Raw genomic sequence first — 17,980 nt, 5'->3', positions numbered from 1 at the left:
CAAAAGTCAGATGAAAACCGAAAAAGTTTGTCTGATGGAGCGTGTACAAATGGTCGGATGTTGCCTTAAAACAGCTAATTTGCATGTTTGTTGCCAAAAAGTCTGATCGTGTGTATGGGCCTTAAGGCTTTTAAAAAGGCTTTTAGTGATATTGTCCTTGTAATAAAAATACACTTTTTTTTACCAAAAAAGGAACATGTACATAAGACAAACATGCCCAGGTGTAGAGGATGTAGATGTAATCACAGAAGTGGAGTGTCTGCAGATTTTAAAGTGGTTGTAAACCCATTACAACCTCTTTAACCTGCAGGTAAACCTAGATTAAGGCTTATCTATAGGTGTAGGAAATATCTCCCAAACCTAAAAGGTTTAGGAGATATTTGCAGAAATAGCGGCACCGATGTCTACGGCACATGCGCCGTAGATATCGGGCGCAGGCGCACTGAGCATGCCATTTCTAATGGCGATAATGCCGTTAGTGGCGGCACTAGCCCGCATGCGCGGGAGCGACGTCATTGCAGCTCCGGCCAGTCACAGCGCCGGAGCCGCGATACCCGGAAGTCAGTCCGGGATATATGGCAGGGTCGGAGGAAGGGCCGATACGGGGGCTTCGATCTCAGGTAAGTAATTCATAATTCTTGGATTCATTCTTCACACGATTGACCTATTCTATGATCATAGTGGTAGAGGGTGGTCGGACATTCTGCAAAATCCATCTTCCCCCACCACCTTTATCTGGAGCGGAGCATCCATCCAGCATTGATTATAATGTAATACAATGGACCCAAAGTCATGAATATATAAAGTTGTATTATCAAGCTGAATATATGACTTCCATCTGTCCATCAAGATCAACCGATCAATGGATAAATAAATCAAATAAATACATAAATTAACTTATGTTTGAATAGGAATTGAAACAAAGTATCGTCTAGTTGGGTCATCTCCTTGTGATGTAAATCAGGATATCCCCCCCCATAGTGACGTCTCATCTCCCGGGATGATGTCATTGAAGAGTTTTTCACTTCCATCTTCTATAGAGAATTGATTCCACGTATTGATCCGGATGGCTGGTTGTAGGATGGCTTCTACTCCACACAGACATCCCATAATCTGATCCAGATTTCATCGCTCTACAGAGACCACACATAGGAATTTCAATGGGATAAACGATGAGATGCACAACAGCTGATACAATGTGAAGTATCTGCAGCAGAGTTCATGAAAGTGGAAGTTCAGGAGTGGTGCAATATAGGTTGAAACAGCTGAACACAGGCTGAGACTTCACATCCACTTCTCTGCCTGAACAACAAGTAAGTGAGCATTTCATTTAGTTATAGTAAAGAAAGATTGTGCATTGTTGCCAGAGGACATAGCATTCATTCTATGCCTTACCACAGAGCTTACGCTCTAATGTCCCAACACAGTGTCAGTGGCCCATTGTTATTATACAGTTATATAGCTCTGACATGTGCCAAAGTGCTGTACAAAGAATGCTTTGTCACATCAGTCTTTGCACCAGAGGAGCTTGCGCTCTAATGGCTCCCCACAGTCACATTATTATTATTATTATTATTATTCAACTGTAAAGCTCTGACATATACTGCAGTGCTATACAGAGAATGCTGAACCTTTCGCATCCGTGCTCTGCACCAGAACAATCTCTGTATTGGAGGAGCTTACACTCTAATTTCCTCACACATCTCGTTTATTATTATTATTCTTATTTATATAGCTCTGACCTATACCATAGTGCTGTACAGAGAACACTGAGCCAGTCACATCAGTGCTCTGCACCAGAAGAGCTTACACTCCCTCCCACCACAATCATGCACTATATAACTTTTATATAGCTCTGACTTATTCCACAGTGTTGTACAGAGAACACTGTACTTTTTGTGTGTGGGGGTTTTTTAATTTATTTTTTATTTTTTGGGAGGGGGGGTTTGTGCTAGGCTGGGGGATCGGGGGAGGGGGATTTGGCGTGGGGAGCAGATTTGTGCTGGGGATTATTTCTTGTTTCTTTTTTGGGTGGGGGGGTTTGTGCCGGGGGCAAAAGGGAGGAGATAATTTAACCTGGGGGGGGGCAGAGATTTGTGCTGAGAGGAGGAGGCATTTATGCTTGAGGGTGAGGATGCTGTGTGTGTGTGTGTGTGTGTGTGTGTGTGTGTGTGTGTGTGTGTGTGTGTGTGTGTGTGTGTGTTTTATTTTTTTTATTTTTTTGTGGGGGGGGGGATTTTGGCTCACACATAATACTCATGCATCTTGGGGGTGGGCACACAATTTGGCATGTTCACCCTGGGCTCTAGATGACCTTGTCCTAGCACTGCAGGGTAGGGCCTGAACAATTTTTTTTCCATAGCAGGATCACCTGGGAAAGCTGTAGATTATAAAAATGCTAATTATTTTTGAAACTATATCATATTGCCCCCTTAACATTAATGACAGCTTGAAGTCTTTTGTGGATGAGGCTCTTTATCTTCTCAGATGGTAAAGCTGCCCATTCCTCTTGGCAAAAAAGCCTCCAGTTCCTGTAAATTCTTGGGCTGTGTTGCATGAACTGCACATTTTGAGATCTCCCCAGAGTGACTCAATGATATTGATGTCAGGAGACTGAAATGGCCACTCCAGAACCTTCACTTTATTCTGCTGTAGCCAATGACCGGTCGACTTGGCCTTGTGTTTTGGATCATTGTCATGTTGGAATGTCCAAGTATTTGCCATGCGCAGCTTCCTGGCTGATGAATGCAAATGTTCTGCCAGTATTTTTTGATAACATACTGCATTCATCTTGCCAACAACTTTGACCAAATTTCCTGTGCCTTTTTGTAGCTCACACATCAGCGATCCACCTCCCTATCCTTTCATCATAGGCCTTGTTGACTCATCTCCAAATGTAGTGGTTGTGGCCAAAAAGCTACATTTTTTTTTTTTTTTGTCTCCTCAATCCAAATGACTTTGGGCCAGAAGGTTTGAGGCTTGTCTTTGTGCTGTTTGGCGTATTGTAAGCGGGATACTTTGTGGCATTTGCGTACTAATGGCTTTTTTCTTGCGACTCGACCATGCAACCCATCTTTCTTCAAGTGCCTCCTTATTGTGCTTCTTGAAACAGCCACACCACATGTTTTCAGACAGGCCTGTATTTCACCTGAAGTTATTTGTGGGTTTTTCTTTGCATCCCAAACAATTTTCCTGGCAGTTGTGGCTGAAATTTTAGTTGGTCTACCTGACCGTGGTTTGGTTTCAACGGAGCCCCTCATTTTCCACTTCTTGATTAGAGTTTGAACACTGATTGGAATTCTCAATTCCTTGGATATCTTTTTATATCCCTTTCCTGTTTTATACAGTTCAACTACCTTTTCTCACAGATCCTTTAACAATTATTTTGCTTTCCCCATTACTCAGAATCCAGAAATGTCAGTGCAGCACTGGATGAAAGATGTAAGGGTCTGTCAGGAGTCCTGACACTCGTTGATCTTTTTTAGATGCACACACTAATTACAAGCAAACAGATCACAGGTGAGGATGGTTGCCTTTTTAATAGCCATTCAAACCCCTTTGTGTCAACTTGTGTGCATGTTATCAGGCCAAAATCACCGGTGTATGTAAACGTTTGATCAGGGCCATTTGGGTAGTTTCTGTTGCCATTATGATTTAAAAAGAGTAAACAGTTGATTGATAATAAATGGCTTCAGCCAAACACTAACCATGAGTGAAAAATGTTTGTGTTATCATTCATATTCTGTGAAAAATGGCCCAGAAACTATAAATTCTGCCAGGGTATGTAAACTTATGAGCACAACTGTATGTCCAAAAAAATTGTGTGGTGCAAGTTTTGATCCAGTTGCATGAGAAAAGGGAACAAGTATAACCTTACAGCGTGTATTGGCATGGTGGAATGCAGACAGTTCAAGGCATCTGCTATTGTCGTCATTGGCCAGACAACACCTCCCTGTGTGCCCCTCTGAAACTGGTGTCCCTTTTATTACTAGGGGCCTGATATCAGGACTGAGCCTTGCCAACAGCTATTCCCCAAGTCCAGTGAGAAGGCCCTGCCTGGACATTTTTTAACTTGCTAAAACTGGCTATACATAATACAATTTTCTTCAGTTTCCTTTAGGTTTATCTTCAACTATGTAATGCAAGGGCCCGATCGACTGCATACAAATTGAAAGCGTTTCAGTTTGACCTATTATTATATTGTTTTAATAAATATAAACAAAAATTGTATAATGTATGGCCAGCCTAAAAGTGGCTGTAAACCCACTCTCATTCTTTCTAAACTACTGCCATAGAGGTTATCTATAAGGATATACGTGCCTCCTGCATGTATCTTTACATGTCAAATGTTTCCCTTCTGTCTGTTATGAGAACCGAAATACTGCAGATTCTGTGTGGGTGGGTCTGTTGTCTGGAGCTTGGTGGGTGGAGTTGCGATGTCGGTAGACTCCCCGTCCACCTCTACACTCCCCTTGTCAACATGCATTTTCTCCTGTGCATTTCTTACACTGAACTTCTCCTATGATCTCTAACATCCAGTGAAAAGACAGGAAAGTAACCACATGACTTCAGCATGCCCAATTATGCTGAAGTGTGGAACATCCAATCCTGGCAGAGCAGCAGAAAAAAAGGAGTGGGAGGGAATTAAAAAATAATGGATGTCTCTTAGATATGCACAAGATATGTAAATCACCTGTCACTCACAGCAAGGGGGAGGATTTGACAAAGTTTTTCTGTTTGTCAAGATTTATCTCACTGAACAACAAAAGAGGATTGCTCAGAGCTGGATTAACTCTTTGTGGCAAGACTGGGCTCAAATGATAGAAAATCTTATACTTTACATTATGACATTAAAAAAATAAAATAAAACATTTTGGGTTTACGTCCACTTCTAAGATGCTATTCTATTGTGGGGGGGGAAGCAGTAGACCCACCAGTCTCCATCTTGGGACAAATGTTCTTTATAGACAAAGCCCCGACCCTCACCCTTTCCACATCCCTCTATACGTTCTTCTCTAACCTGCTTTGTCCTTGCAGGCGATGGCGGAGTTGAGTCACATCCTTACTGTTGCTAAGACCATCTACAAGCTGTGTGAACAGGCTGGATCCAACAAGAAGCAATGCCGCCGCCTAGAGAACAGAATCCGAATGTTGCTGCTGCCTCTTATGACTCTGGACATGCAGCCAGATAAGTCTGTCGCTCTGCAGGCAGTGGTAGAAGAACTGGACACCATGCTTAAGAATGCAAGGAATTGGGTCATTAAATATTCCAACCACTCCTGGTGGAAGCAGGTACTCAAGGCCAATAGCATCAAGGAAGAATTCGACCTGATAAATGACCGCCTGGGGGATTCTGCCACTCATATCTCCCTCCTGCTGGATGCTGAACAGAGGGACATGCTTGCACAGCAGAAGGAAATACTTGCCCAACAAAGGGAGATGATTGCCCAACAGATGAACATGTTATCTCAGTTCTTTGCAGAGAACACCAGGAAGAAGGAGAACCGGGAAGATCTAGAGGAGGATCTGAACGAGCTCCGCACTTCCCTCAACAGTGAGTTTTTTTTGTTTTTTTTGTTTTACAGATGCTGGATAACCAGGGGCATAACCGCAATGCCTTGGCTATAACCAGTGTAGTCTCTAGCATGATATGTAGAAAACGTAATTCTTAATTGAAGCTAGACATGTGCAGTTTGTTTTGCTCCGAATTGAAATTCGGACACCTATTTTTTTGGGAAATTCTGATATAGCCGAATTACAATAGTACAGAATTTAAATAAATCCAGAATAATGGAAAAAAAATGTTTGGACGGAATTTAAATCGATTCAAATAGTTTTCGAATCAATTTAGAATAGTTTTCAAATTCAAATCGTTTTCCAATTTCCAAAGACAATAAAATGGAATAGAAAAATAAAGGCATAGAAAAGAATATAATGGAAAATAACCATCTTCTGAAATGTGAATTTCAAACAGAATAAAGTCGAATATTCAATAATGGAATAGACTATAACCATTTCCCAAAATTCAAATAGAATCAATTTTGAATAGATTAGAATAGGAGGATGGTTATAGTCATTCATCCATCTTCTTTTTTTTATTTTTTTTATTTTTTTATGTTCCTTTTTTTTTTTTTCATTTTAGTCTCTTTTGGAAATTGGAAAATTATTCGAAAACTTTTTGAATTTGTAAAAATTTTTAATCGATTCGGATACAAATTAAACTAATTTAACTAAACAGATTTATATAAATAACGCATCAAAACAAAATGGAACTAAGCAATTTTTTTTTCATTCTCCACATGTCTAATTGAAGTAGAAGTGCTTATATACTATATTATAATGTTGCACTGTGAACCAGCATGGGGCCACAATACATTAAAGCATATAATAAAATAAAGTAAATCGTAAGTATGATTAAACTAATGTATTTTTTAGATTCTCTAAAGCAGTGGTTCTTAAACCCCCCCCCCCCCCCCCCCCCTTTATCCTGCACAGGTGCTTTAAATCAGCGTCAATGACTTGGTATTTTAGACAGCTATTTTATATAAGAGAAATTCACAAAACCTGGCATGTTGGGGAGTACTTGAGGACAGGGTTGAGAACCACTGTTCTACAGGTCTGTATTAGATTATTGTGTAAAAACCTTTTTGCATGCTGCAAACTGGCATTGGAAGAGACTTCATCACATTGCCAGAATTACTTTTCCATCCTCCACATCCATCTTCTCTTTTTTAATAGCTTCCAATCAGCCTGGGGATAACATTCAAGTCTCCATGCTTTGCCTTTAACCACTTCAGCCCTGGAAGATTTTACCCCATTCCTGCGCTGCTTTAACTGGTAATTGCGCGGCCGTGCAATGCTGATGCTGTACCCAAATTAAACTTGCGTCTTATTTTTATATATATTTTTTTCCCCCCCACAAATGGAGTGTATGTATATATTATATTTTATAAAAAAAAAAAAAAAAGTTGTCACAAGTGATTAAAAAAATGTACACAAAGTGGTCACTGAAATTAGATATTGCTCACACATGCCTTGGGCATATGTAAAATTACACCCCAAAATACATTCTGCTGCTTCTCCTGAGTAGGGGGATACCACATATGTGGGACTTTTTGGGAGCTTAGCCGTGTACAGGACCCCAAAAACAATCACTGCCTTCAGGCTTTCTAAGGGTGTGAAATGGTTTACTCCTCACTACCTATCAGTTTCGGAGGCCCTGAAATGTCAAGCTGGCACAAGCCCTCCACCCCTGGTGACCCCATTTTGGAAAGTACCCAAGCTATTTGCTGAGAGGCATGTTGAGTATTTTGCAGATCTTGATTTTTGTCACAAAGTTTGAAAAAATAAGAATTTTTTATTCATTTTTTTATTTATTTTTTTGTCCATTAGCCCTCAAAGCATCTGATCGCACCAAGATCGGTATGTTGAAATGCTTTCCCACTTAACCAATGGTGCGGTTTATATCCTGCGAAGTCGCAAAATGCTCGTAACTTCAGGTTTCTTAGGCCATAGAGATGATTGGAGCCATTCTGATCTTTGATCAGCTCTCTGGTCAGCTGGCGGCGCCACCGGCTGCATTCTCAGGTTCCCCGGTGGGACAGGAGAGCCCAAGAAAACTATGGAATACAGCGGGATGGGGAAAGTTCCCTCCCACTGATTGTAAAAGCAGTCTAGCAGCTAATTGGCCACTAGGCTTGCATTTACATGAAAGCCGACCGCTGGCTGAAAAGAACCATACCCATTAAAGTTCTGTTAAAATTAATGATATTGATCCGTTCAGACACTATACTAGTAAGGGAGGTGTATGGTGCGTGGGTATTAGTGCTACTGGCACTAATCTGACGCTGTCTGGGATTGACTCTCTCTAACCCTGAAGCTAAAACCTGATGTCACCTGCCGAGTGATCAGGGGGTTAAACATTTATTGGGTAATTTTATGGCAGGTGACCTGACGCTCTAAAAAAAAAAAAAAAAAAACTAACCAGGGTCACCTGTGACACTAATACAGTGATCACTGGTGACTGGGGGTCAATCAGAGGGTTAAAACCATTATTAGGTAATATATGGGGGTACCCTGATGCCATAAGACAGTGAGACTAACCAGCTAACTATTGCCACCCGTGACGCTAATACAGCGATCAGAAAATAGATCTACTAGTGACACTGATAACTGGGGGGTCATCAGGGGGTTAATGGGGGGGGGGTACCCTAAAGCTACCTGGGCTACTACTAACTGCCCGAACGCTGATTAGTGTCACATGTGACACCAATGCAGTGATCAGGGAAAAATCTGAAAACTGTAATTGGTGACAGGGAGTCAAGGGGTTAACGAGGGGGGGGGGGGGAGAAATGTGTGCCTGTTTGGTGTAACTCGCGTTTTGAATGTCCCCTCTCCTCGCTCTGGAACTGAAAAGGATTCCACGAGGGTAGATGGCATCACATCCTCTGCCTGTGTATATGGCCTGTTTGCTTGCCTTTTAACCTAGCCCTTGGGGCACTAGTCCTTTCACTGTTGCCAGAGATGGGGTACTGCTACTCCCACTTACAATCAAGCCTATGGTATTGTTTACTCCCACTGCCCAGAGTCTGTCTCCCCTAAAGTTTAAAGGGAAGTAAACCGGTGCTTTATTTCAAAAGTTTGGAGACTCCTGCTGTAGAAAACTGTACTCTTTCAAACTTGTAACAGTTTGGGGAAGACCTCTTCTTTCTCTTGTGTTCCAGTATGCCTATGTCCTTGTTTACAAAGCCAGCTCTATAAAGACATGGTTTGATGTGGAGGAACTTGAGTGTCTTGCACAGAGCTCTGACCTCAACCCTACTGAATACCCTTTGGCATGAATTGTAACCTGATGGCGAGCCAAGTCTTCTCATCCAACATCAATACTGGACCTTACAAATGAGCATACATTTCCAGACACCAACCAAAATCTTGTGGAAAGCCGTTCCAGAAGAGTGGAGGATGGTATAGTCTCGCAAATGGGGCAATTCTATAATGATGTCCATATGGCCATGACTTTCCAATGAGTTGTCCAACAAGTTCATATAGTTATGGTGGTTAGGGGTCCAAGGACTTCTGGCCATATAGTGCCTTTCATGACTCTTCCCGGTGCCTGTTTATAGGTGGAGATTGTTGGTTGAACAGATAACTTCAGTGAAGAAAGATCCATAATATTCTCCATTTTAGTTTCCAGCTGTGATTTCACCCACCTGGAAAATGTAAGAACACTCTGGGGATGATTTCCTAAAAGAAAATGGGCTGTTCCTTTTGGAAGGGTATTTTACTTAATCACGGTGAATGAGGTGAACTCTGCTGACTTCTATGATCCAATAACCCCTTCCCGCCGAGCGTACGCAGATGTGCGTACTCGGCTTCCGAGGGGTATACCGGGATGATGCCCGCACCTGCAGGCATCATCCCGGTACCGTTTTTTTCAGCGGGTGACTGGCTTTCCAGCCATAACAACCGAAGCGGCTAAAAGCCCCCCCCCCCCGCCTCCCGCCGCTGTTACCAGTGTTCCCGCTCGATCGGGAGCACCGATTTCAAGATGCGGCGCCTCTGGCTGCCGGGGAGGAACTGGAGCGAAGCCGTAATCGGCTTTGTTCCAGTATCCTAATCGTAAACACGGAAGCGCCGTCATGACGTCACTTCCCGTTTACTCGGCTGCCAATGGTGCCGGTTTTAAAAATATATACGGTATTCAGAATCACAGTTTTCGGCGATCTGAATACATTAAAGTGTAAAGGAGGGGTGGGGGGTCTTTTAGACCCCCGATCCCTCCATAAAGAGTACCTGTCACCACCTATTACTGTCACAAGGGATGTTTACATTCCTTGTGACAGCAATAAAAGTGATCAAATAATTTTAAGAAAAAAAAATAAATTTTTTTTTTTTTTAAAGCGCCTGCCGCCCCCGCAAAGCAAAGAAAACGCATACGGAAGTCGCGCCCGCATATGTAAATGGTGTTCAAATCACACATGTGAGGTATCACCACGATCGTCAGAGCGAGAGCAATAATTCTAGCACTAGACCTCCTCTGCAACGCTAACCTGGTAACCGCAAAAAATATTAAAGCGTCGCCTATTGAGATTTTTAGGTACCGTACTTTGTCGTCAATCCACGAGTGCGTGCAATTCTAAAGTGTGACATGTTTGGTATCTATGTACTCGGCGTAACATTATCTTTCACATTATGCATTAAAATTGGGCTTATTTTACTGTTTAGTTTTTTTTTTAATTCATGAAAGTGTCCCTTTTCCCAAAAAGTTGCGTTTAAAACACCACTGTGCAAATACCGTGTCACATAAAATATTGCAACAATCGCCGTTTTATTCTCTAGAGTCTCTGCTAATATATATATATATATATGTTTGGGGGTTCCAAGTAATTTTCTAGCAAAAAATATGGATTTCAACTTATAAACACCAAATTCCAAAAATAGGCTTAGTCATGAAAGGGTTAATGTGCAAGCAACACTACTGTAATGCTGTGTGTTTTTTGTTTGTGTTCTTATTTTTATTGAAGTGAAAATTCCCATGCAAAGTGGACAGCCTCTTTGTACTTGATGATCAACCCCTTTGTCTCCATTTTTGTTTAATGCAGGTCAAGCAACATTGGAGTCTGGAATCAAGGGGTTCAACATAAAAAAATCAATGTTTTGGATGGGTAAGACAAGTGACCAGCTGAGGGAGGAAGAGACAAGTGACCTGAGCATTAAACTGTCTCAAATTAGTATTGCATGTAAGTATTAAGAAGGCCATCCTAGTGACACCTCGACAAGAATATTGTGAGTTAAGTCCAGAAATTCCTGATGTAGCAGAGAAAATGTCGCTCCTGCCTACTAAGAGATGAGCTGTATGTTCGACTCAAACATCAGCTGTTCGTTTGTTAGGAGAACAAACTAACATAAGGGGCATTCGTGGCAAATTTGAGTGCTGCAAAGCGCCCCATAATGCACTGCGAAATAGCAGTGCATCGATAGCTGCTGATTGGCTAAAGCTTGCACCTGACCTGCATGCTTTGACACATCACAGCGCTGCTGCGAGAGCCATGCTTGGTCAATATATATAATATCATTTTTATTTTAATCTCTTCAGTGCAGAGTATATAATTGTGTATTGACCTTGTCATAGTGTTCCCCCTTAACCAATTAAAGACCAAAAAAAAACGCATTGGGGTCCCCCAAAAGTAAAAGGATAGGGGATGAGCGAGCGCCCCCCCAAACTGTACCAGCCCGGTAGCCCTGGGGAGGGTGCTTTGGGGTGCCCTCCAAAGCATCTTGTTGATGGGGACAAGAGCCTCTTCCCAACAACCCTGGCCATTGATTTTCGGGGTCTGAGGGGGGGCTTATTGGAATCTGGAAGCCCCCTTTAATAAGGGGCCCCCAGACCCCCCCCTCCCCCCATGTGAATGGGTATTGGGTACATTATACCCCTACCCATTCACCAAGAGTAAAAACCACAACAGGCAGTTTTTCTACAGAATGCACAGATGCTTACTAGGGGGACCCCTCGGGCACGATATTTAAAGGAATCTTTAATTTTTTATTTAACTTTAAGCATTATTAAAATCACTGCTCCTGGAAAAAACTGTGTGGTGTGTGTTTTCTTAAAAAAAAAAAAAAAAAAAATTATTTTTGTTTTGTTTTTTACATTGATACATGTCCCCTAGGGCAGTACCCAGGTCCCTATAAACTTTTTATAGCAATAACTTGCATATAAGCCTTTAAAATTGGCACTTTTGATTTTTTTTTTTTCATGTTCGCGTCCCATAGACTTTGGTGTTCTGGTGCAAACCGAACTGGGGGTTATTTGGCCCATTCCTACTAAGAAAATGCTCATTATTGCCTCAGTTTTAACTTCCAAATGAGAAAAGCAGGCAAGGCCAAATCCCCAATCTTTAGGAAGGCGGCCAGGGGTGTAGCTATAGGTCTCAATTGTGACCTGGCCCCAGGGAGCCCATTCGGCTTTTCAGTGCCAAACTCCATAGTACCCAGCATGATGTGAGGGAGTGGGGCAGGAGGTGCAGAGTGAGATATGACGGTGTGGTAGTGCGGATGACAGCAGCCCCCCCCTGGACAATGACAGCATGGCAGAAGCAGGCATGAGCTAGACTGGTATGTTAATTGTAACCCAATGCCATGTACCTGAGCCTGATTTGCCCTTCTGTCCCTGAGCCATATACCATCAGTGGGAGGGGATTCAGAAACCTGTAACATCGCCCCCCCCCCCCCCCTGTCACTGAACCCACTTTCTCTGCTGTCCCTGAGCCTTATACCAATCGATGAGGGGTAAAGAGTACTTGTCGTTGGGGAGGAGATTAGAGACTGGTAACCATGCCCCCCCTGTCACTGAGCCTGATCCACCCTCCTGTCCCTGAACCTTTCACTGGCCAGTGGGAGAAGTAAAGAGGACCTGTCATTGGAGAAGGGATTAGAGATTGGTAACCCCCCACCCCCATCACTGAGCCAGCCCTGTCTTCCTGTTCCTGAGCAATACACCAGGCAGTGTGAGGGGACAGAGGACCTGTCATGGGGGAAGGGGAACCAGAGAAGGCCGAACTAAAAGTTCCACAAGAGGGGGCAGGGTAGAGGAGCCTATGAGGGTCAACAAAGTATTAATTACATCAACCACCTACTATAACTGACCTGGGTTCTGCTGCCCCCCGATAAAATAAAAATTACTGTCACCAGTGGCAGAACTGCCAGGGTAGGAAAGGTCCTTGCGACTGGGCCCTGGTGTTCTCCTCCCACCGTGGGGCAGCCCCAAGACAGCAGGGAGGTGGCCCACAGCAGAACATGTGAAAGAGTCCTGCTATGGGACCACAATAAAGGGCAGCTGGGGGTCAGAGAGGCCCTTCATGGTTTCTTGCATCAGGGACCTGAAGGTTTTAGTTACGCCTCTGAAGGCAGCCATACTATATTCTCAACCCAACATTCAAGAAGAACAAAAAATTTAAGTGGATGTTCGCCTTATAGGCGAGATACAGAGTACAAGTACTCCTAATACACTGTTGCATGATTGATACAGGTCCTCTTATGCAGAAAATATTGGAGCTAGTAGGTCAACAGCTATGCGCTGAACACACCTGGGTTTGATGAGCAAGACTAAAGCTTGGGGGCTGAAGCTGAACCACATAAATGGGAACTAAATTTTTTAAAAAAAGTTCTGCCCATTTAACCACTTGAGATTCGCGCTATTGCCAAATGACGGCATTAGCGTGGACCTACATTTCCAGGACTACGTCTATTGACGTCGTCCTGGTTACGAGCGGCCTGCGCGCCCCCTGAGGGGCGCGCACGGCGCGCTCTGTGATCGGCGAGTCCATGAGACTCGCCTGATCACCGATCCGTGTAAGGGGTCGATCCCGACCCCTTATCACGTGATCAGCTGTCAGCCAATGACAGCTGATCATGTGACAGAACGGAGCCGGTAATCGGCTATTATTCCTCCTCGCGCTGACAGCGCGAGGAGAGAAAAAAAAAGCCGATCACCGGCGGCCGTGATCGGGACATCAGTCCCGATCACGGCCAGCAATACAGCTGACCACCTGCCCCCTGCCAGTGCCCACCTGCCCACCGCAGTGCCATCCTGAATGAAAGTAAGTGCCCCCCATCAGTGCCACCCAGCAGTGCCCATAGTGCCCCCAGCGCCACCCACAGTGCCACCCACAGTGCCATCCAGCAGTGCCACCAACAGTGCCGCCCATCAGTGCCCAGCAGTGCCGCCCATCAGTGCCCAGCAGTGCCACCTATCAGAGCCACCTATCAGTGCCCATCAGTCCCATCTATCAGTGGTACCTATCAGTGCCCATCCGTGCCACTTATCCGTGCCACCCATCCATGCCATCTTATCTGTGCCCATCTTTGCCCATCAGTGCCGCCTTATCTGTGCCGATCGGTGCCGCCTTATCTGTGCCTATTAGTGCCGCCTTAACTATGCCTATCAGTGCCCACCAATGCAGCCCATCAGTGCCCACCAATGCAGCCCATCAGTGCCCACCAATGCAGCCCATCAGTGCCCACCAATGCAGCCATCAGTGCCGCCTAATCAGCGCACTTCAATGAAGGAGAAAAATGACCCGTTTGCAAAATTGTATAACAAACTATTAAAACATGATTTTTTATTTTTATTTTTTTGCATCTTTTTTTGTTTGTTTAGCAAAAAATAAAACTCCGAGCTGTAACTAAATACCACCAAAAGAAAGCTCTATTTGTGGGAAAAAAATGATAAAAATTTCATTTGGGTATAGTGTTGTATGACCGCGCAATTGTCATTCAAAGTGCATCAGCGCTGAAAGCTGAAAATTGGTCTGGGACTGAGGGGGGTTTAAGTGCCCAGTAAGCAAGTGGTTAATGGGCTTATAAGCAAGAGATTGCCCACAGAAATGGCATGGGGGCTGAGCACTTCCATGGGTAATATCTCACATTGTTGGACATATGTGATGTCCTTGACCAAATATGGTCATGTCCATATTTGGCCAATGATGTCCTGGTTTTTTATTTTTATTTCTAATGGTGTGTGTGTGTTATATATTGATTACCAGGGCCGCCTCTTCCCCAGTTGGTGGTTGTTGCGGTCTGCAGTTGAGAGGGAGCTTATATTAATTTGGAATTCTATTCTATAAAAAATAGACTTTTTTATTTTTTGCATTGGGTTCCGTGTAAGTTTTTATACCTGATGAGTTAAGGGGGAAACCTTGTTCTTTGTAATCAAAGTGGAGCAGCTGTTGGATTACCATGACAGCCAAGACCTTAGAAGGCAGTGTGAGGCTGGGTTCACACTAAGTGCAGAAGCAGCTCACAATGGGGAACCGGTGCGTCCCTGTTCTCTGTTTCAGGGACAAATCGGGCCGAATTTTTGCCGGCATTTGGACCTGAAACTGAGCCAAAGACTCACAGGCCCCTGTGCAATCTGCTCTGCGGCCACCACGGAGATGTGTGAACCGGCTCCATTGAGAGCCAATCACATTCTCCTGTCATGGGAATTGGATGTGGAGAAACTCGCATTCAATTCGCACTAGTGTAAACCCAGCCTAAAGAAATGTGGGTTACATATTCACTCAGTACTGATTTCTGGTTTTATAGTTGAGTGGAAAAAAATTGTGGAAAACAAAAGCGATGTACGATGCAGAGACACCACCACACTATACAAGGAATGAGTTTTATAGACCATTTAGTTTCCAAAGTGTAATTCTTTGCTTTCTATCACTAGGTCTCCGACCAAACTGGAACATCACAGAAATCCTGGTGAAAGATCTGGAGCGAGGAGAGCTATTGCTGGCACGAGCCACCCATTACCTGTACCGAGGGGAGCTCCAAAACAGCCCTGTGGCCATCAAAGTATTCAAGGATCAGAATGTGCAGACTGAGGAGTGAGTTTCTGGGGACAACTAGACCGGTCCTCTCATGAGGCAGAAGGTGACAATGTCTCTGTTTTTCCAGATTCATTCGGAGGACATTTCAGACTGAGAGCCAAACAATGAAGAAATTTGAGTGTTTGAATATTTTACAACTCTACGGGATCTGTTTTGATAATTCAGGTGAGGACGGCAACCTCAATTGTCTCTCCGTTTCCCTGTCCTGTCCCCTTTCTGATCCAGACTCTTTAGCTTTATTCTGATATCCCATCTCTGCTTCTATTCTTTTTGCAGATCTGTCCTAGTCTCTTGTCTTATCCTCTTCCCCTCTCCTCCCTTCTGTAGCTCTTTGTTCTGGTATCCTGTCTGTTCCCATCCTCGTCCTCTCTCTTCTCTGTAGTGCTCTATCCTGGTTTCCTGTCTCTGTTCCCATCCTCATCCTCTCTCTTCTCTGATTCAGGCCCAGAAACCGCCTACTCTCTGGTGATGGAGTTATGTGAGAAAGGGACGCTACGGGAACTGTTACAGACTGAACTGGACTTAGATTGGGATCGGAGAGTTCTTATGGCTCTAGATGCAGCCAAAGCACTGTACAGGTTATGTCTTCATCTTATTCCATAATTGGAGGCTTTGAATTATCTGACAAAGCTGGTATAGTTTGGAGATGGTCAGTCTGCTGGCGACAATTGATCAGATTTATTAAGTATTAGACCCTAGCAATTAAAGTGTACCCCATAAATCTGATGCATAAAACCACCTGTTAAAAAATAAAAAATAAACAAAAAATAAAAACACACACAAGTGAAACAAGTGCTGTTAGCAGTAAAAAGATGTCATATAATTACAGCAATAACCGTCCTTTATGCTATTTATGTCGCCACGTATTTAATTTGTGATCCATACCCTTCTTTCTTTAAAGTGCTCCTTCTTACAAATGTGCACCTATACTATATATCACCTTTTTACTATGCATTACCTATGCTAAGGAGGCCACTCACCAGATTGCTTTGGGCCACCAGTCCAGGACCTGCACAGCCTATTGTATATGGAATTTCTTCATATTGGTATACAGAATACATCCAGTTTCACCAGCAAGGATACCTAGGTAACTTTTGGCCACTGAGACCCTCACAGCTTTTATGAAATTCCTTTCTGTTGGTATGGGCTCAGCATATATCTAATGTCATCACCAGCAAAGATATCCCAAAATGGAGGAAAAACAATAACAAATTGTGCAGTATGTTTATTTAAAAACCTAAGTCAGTAAACTCACATTTTTCCTTGTGCCATGTAGTGGCACCCACTGTAAATCGCCTGGTTTGTTTAAAATCCTCGCTGCTCGCTTACCGGTGTCGGGACGTGATGAAACCAGACATGCCACCACTATAAGGACCTCAATGCATTCCATCGGAAGGTGTCATCAGGAAGTTGTTCTGCTATCTAGTGAGTAGCCCCCTTACTATAGGAGGTGGTACACATTTTGTAAAAAGGAGCACTTTTAAAGTAAGAAGAGTATGGATCACAAATTAACATGTGACAAAGAAATGGCATAAAGGACTGTTATTGTTGTAATTGATTACAGGACATCTTTACAGAAATGAATGGTTTCACTTTCATTCATTTGTGGTTTTTATTTTTATTTTTTGTTTTGTTTTTTTGATGGGGATTTATGTATTTAATTTATGGTGTACACTTTAATGGCTATCGCCTTAACGCACCATTCTATGTCTTTTTGGACTTGTACCAAAATTGATGGCAGCTGATTGATAAAACATTTAGGAGATGTACAGGAGGTGCCATTTTTCATGTTTGGAATTTGTTGGAAAACGTTGCAGTGAAATATTGACTCACAGTAAAAGGAATGTGAACCTTGCTTACATCAGGGCAGGCCCTAACAAGGGTCCCGCTGGGTCCATTGCACCCAGGCGTAACTTCAGAGAGGCAGCACAGGCGGCTTTTTAAAGTCTTTTGTAACCTTTAAAAAAATAACCAATGCCAGCCCCTCCTTTATTTATGCAGCGATAACACTGTGTAAGTGTTGAAAACAAATAACAAAGCCTGGGGAATGCCCAGGAAAAAACCCAAGCCTACTTGCCACCAGCTCGAAGACAACCAAATTAACCCAACAGTGATTTAAAAACGGGAGTTTAGTCCGCACGCATTTGCAAATGCATGCGTAAGCCACAGAGCCTTGTCGCGGCACCCTGATATCTGTGGACCCACAGTGGAGGCACATGCATTCTAATGGATAAATGAGGGCAGGTGGACTGAAGGGGAGCCCACCCCTTCTTAAAGGTACAGGAGCACAATGGCTGCAAAGGTGTTGGTGCGCTGCTGGACCAATACAAACACCAATGTTATGATACAAAAAACTTGTATTGGTCCAGCAGCGCAACAACACCTTTGCAGCCATTGTGCTACTTGCTGGGTGCTTGGTGCGCTTCTGTAAATTTAAGAAGGGGTGGACTCCCCTTCAGTCCACCTGCCCTCATTTATCCATTAGACTGTATGTGCCTCCACTGTAGGGACACTCCTATTTTAATGTTAGACCACAGATATCAGGGTGCCGTGACGAGACTCTGTGGCTTGCGCATGCATTTGCAAATGCATGCGGACTAAACCCC

At 43.5% G+C, this 17,980-nt stretch overlaps 1 protein-coding gene across 1 annotated transcript in view; it reads left to right on the top strand.

Moving 5' to 3' along the window:
* The first annotated feature begins 1,217 nt into the window (after positions 1–1,217).
* Positions 1,218–17,980, top strand: part of LOC143929146 (mixed lineage kinase domain-like protein) — a 34,306-nt gene continuing 17,543 nt past the window's right edge. Inside the window, exons 1-6 of the mRNA XM_077453396.1 lie at positions 1,218–1,313; positions 5,038–5,554; positions 10,602–10,739; positions 15,212–15,371; positions 15,442–15,539; positions 15,817–15,952. Of these exons, the coding sequence (XP_077309522.1) occupies positions 5,041–5,554; positions 10,602–10,739; positions 15,212–15,371; positions 15,442–15,539; positions 15,817–15,952 (1,046 nt within the window). The 5' untranslated portion in view covers positions 1,218–1,313; positions 5,038–5,040. The remainder of the gene's footprint in view (positions 1,314–5,037; positions 5,555–10,601; positions 10,740–15,211; positions 15,372–15,441; positions 15,540–15,816; positions 15,953–17,980) is intronic.

Source organism: Lithobates pipiens, unplaced genomic scaffold, assembly GCF_037356315.1.
Source record: "Lithobates pipiens isolate NorthernLeopardFrog02 unplaced genomic scaffold, aLitPip1_a1.2 Scaffold_10, whole genome shotgun sequence".
Taxonomy (NCBI): domain Eukaryota; kingdom Metazoa; phylum Chordata; class Amphibia; order Anura; family Ranidae; genus Lithobates; species Lithobates pipiens.
The sequence above is the reverse complement of the archived record's forward strand: the minus strand, read 5'-3'. Positions and strand labels throughout refer to the sequence as shown.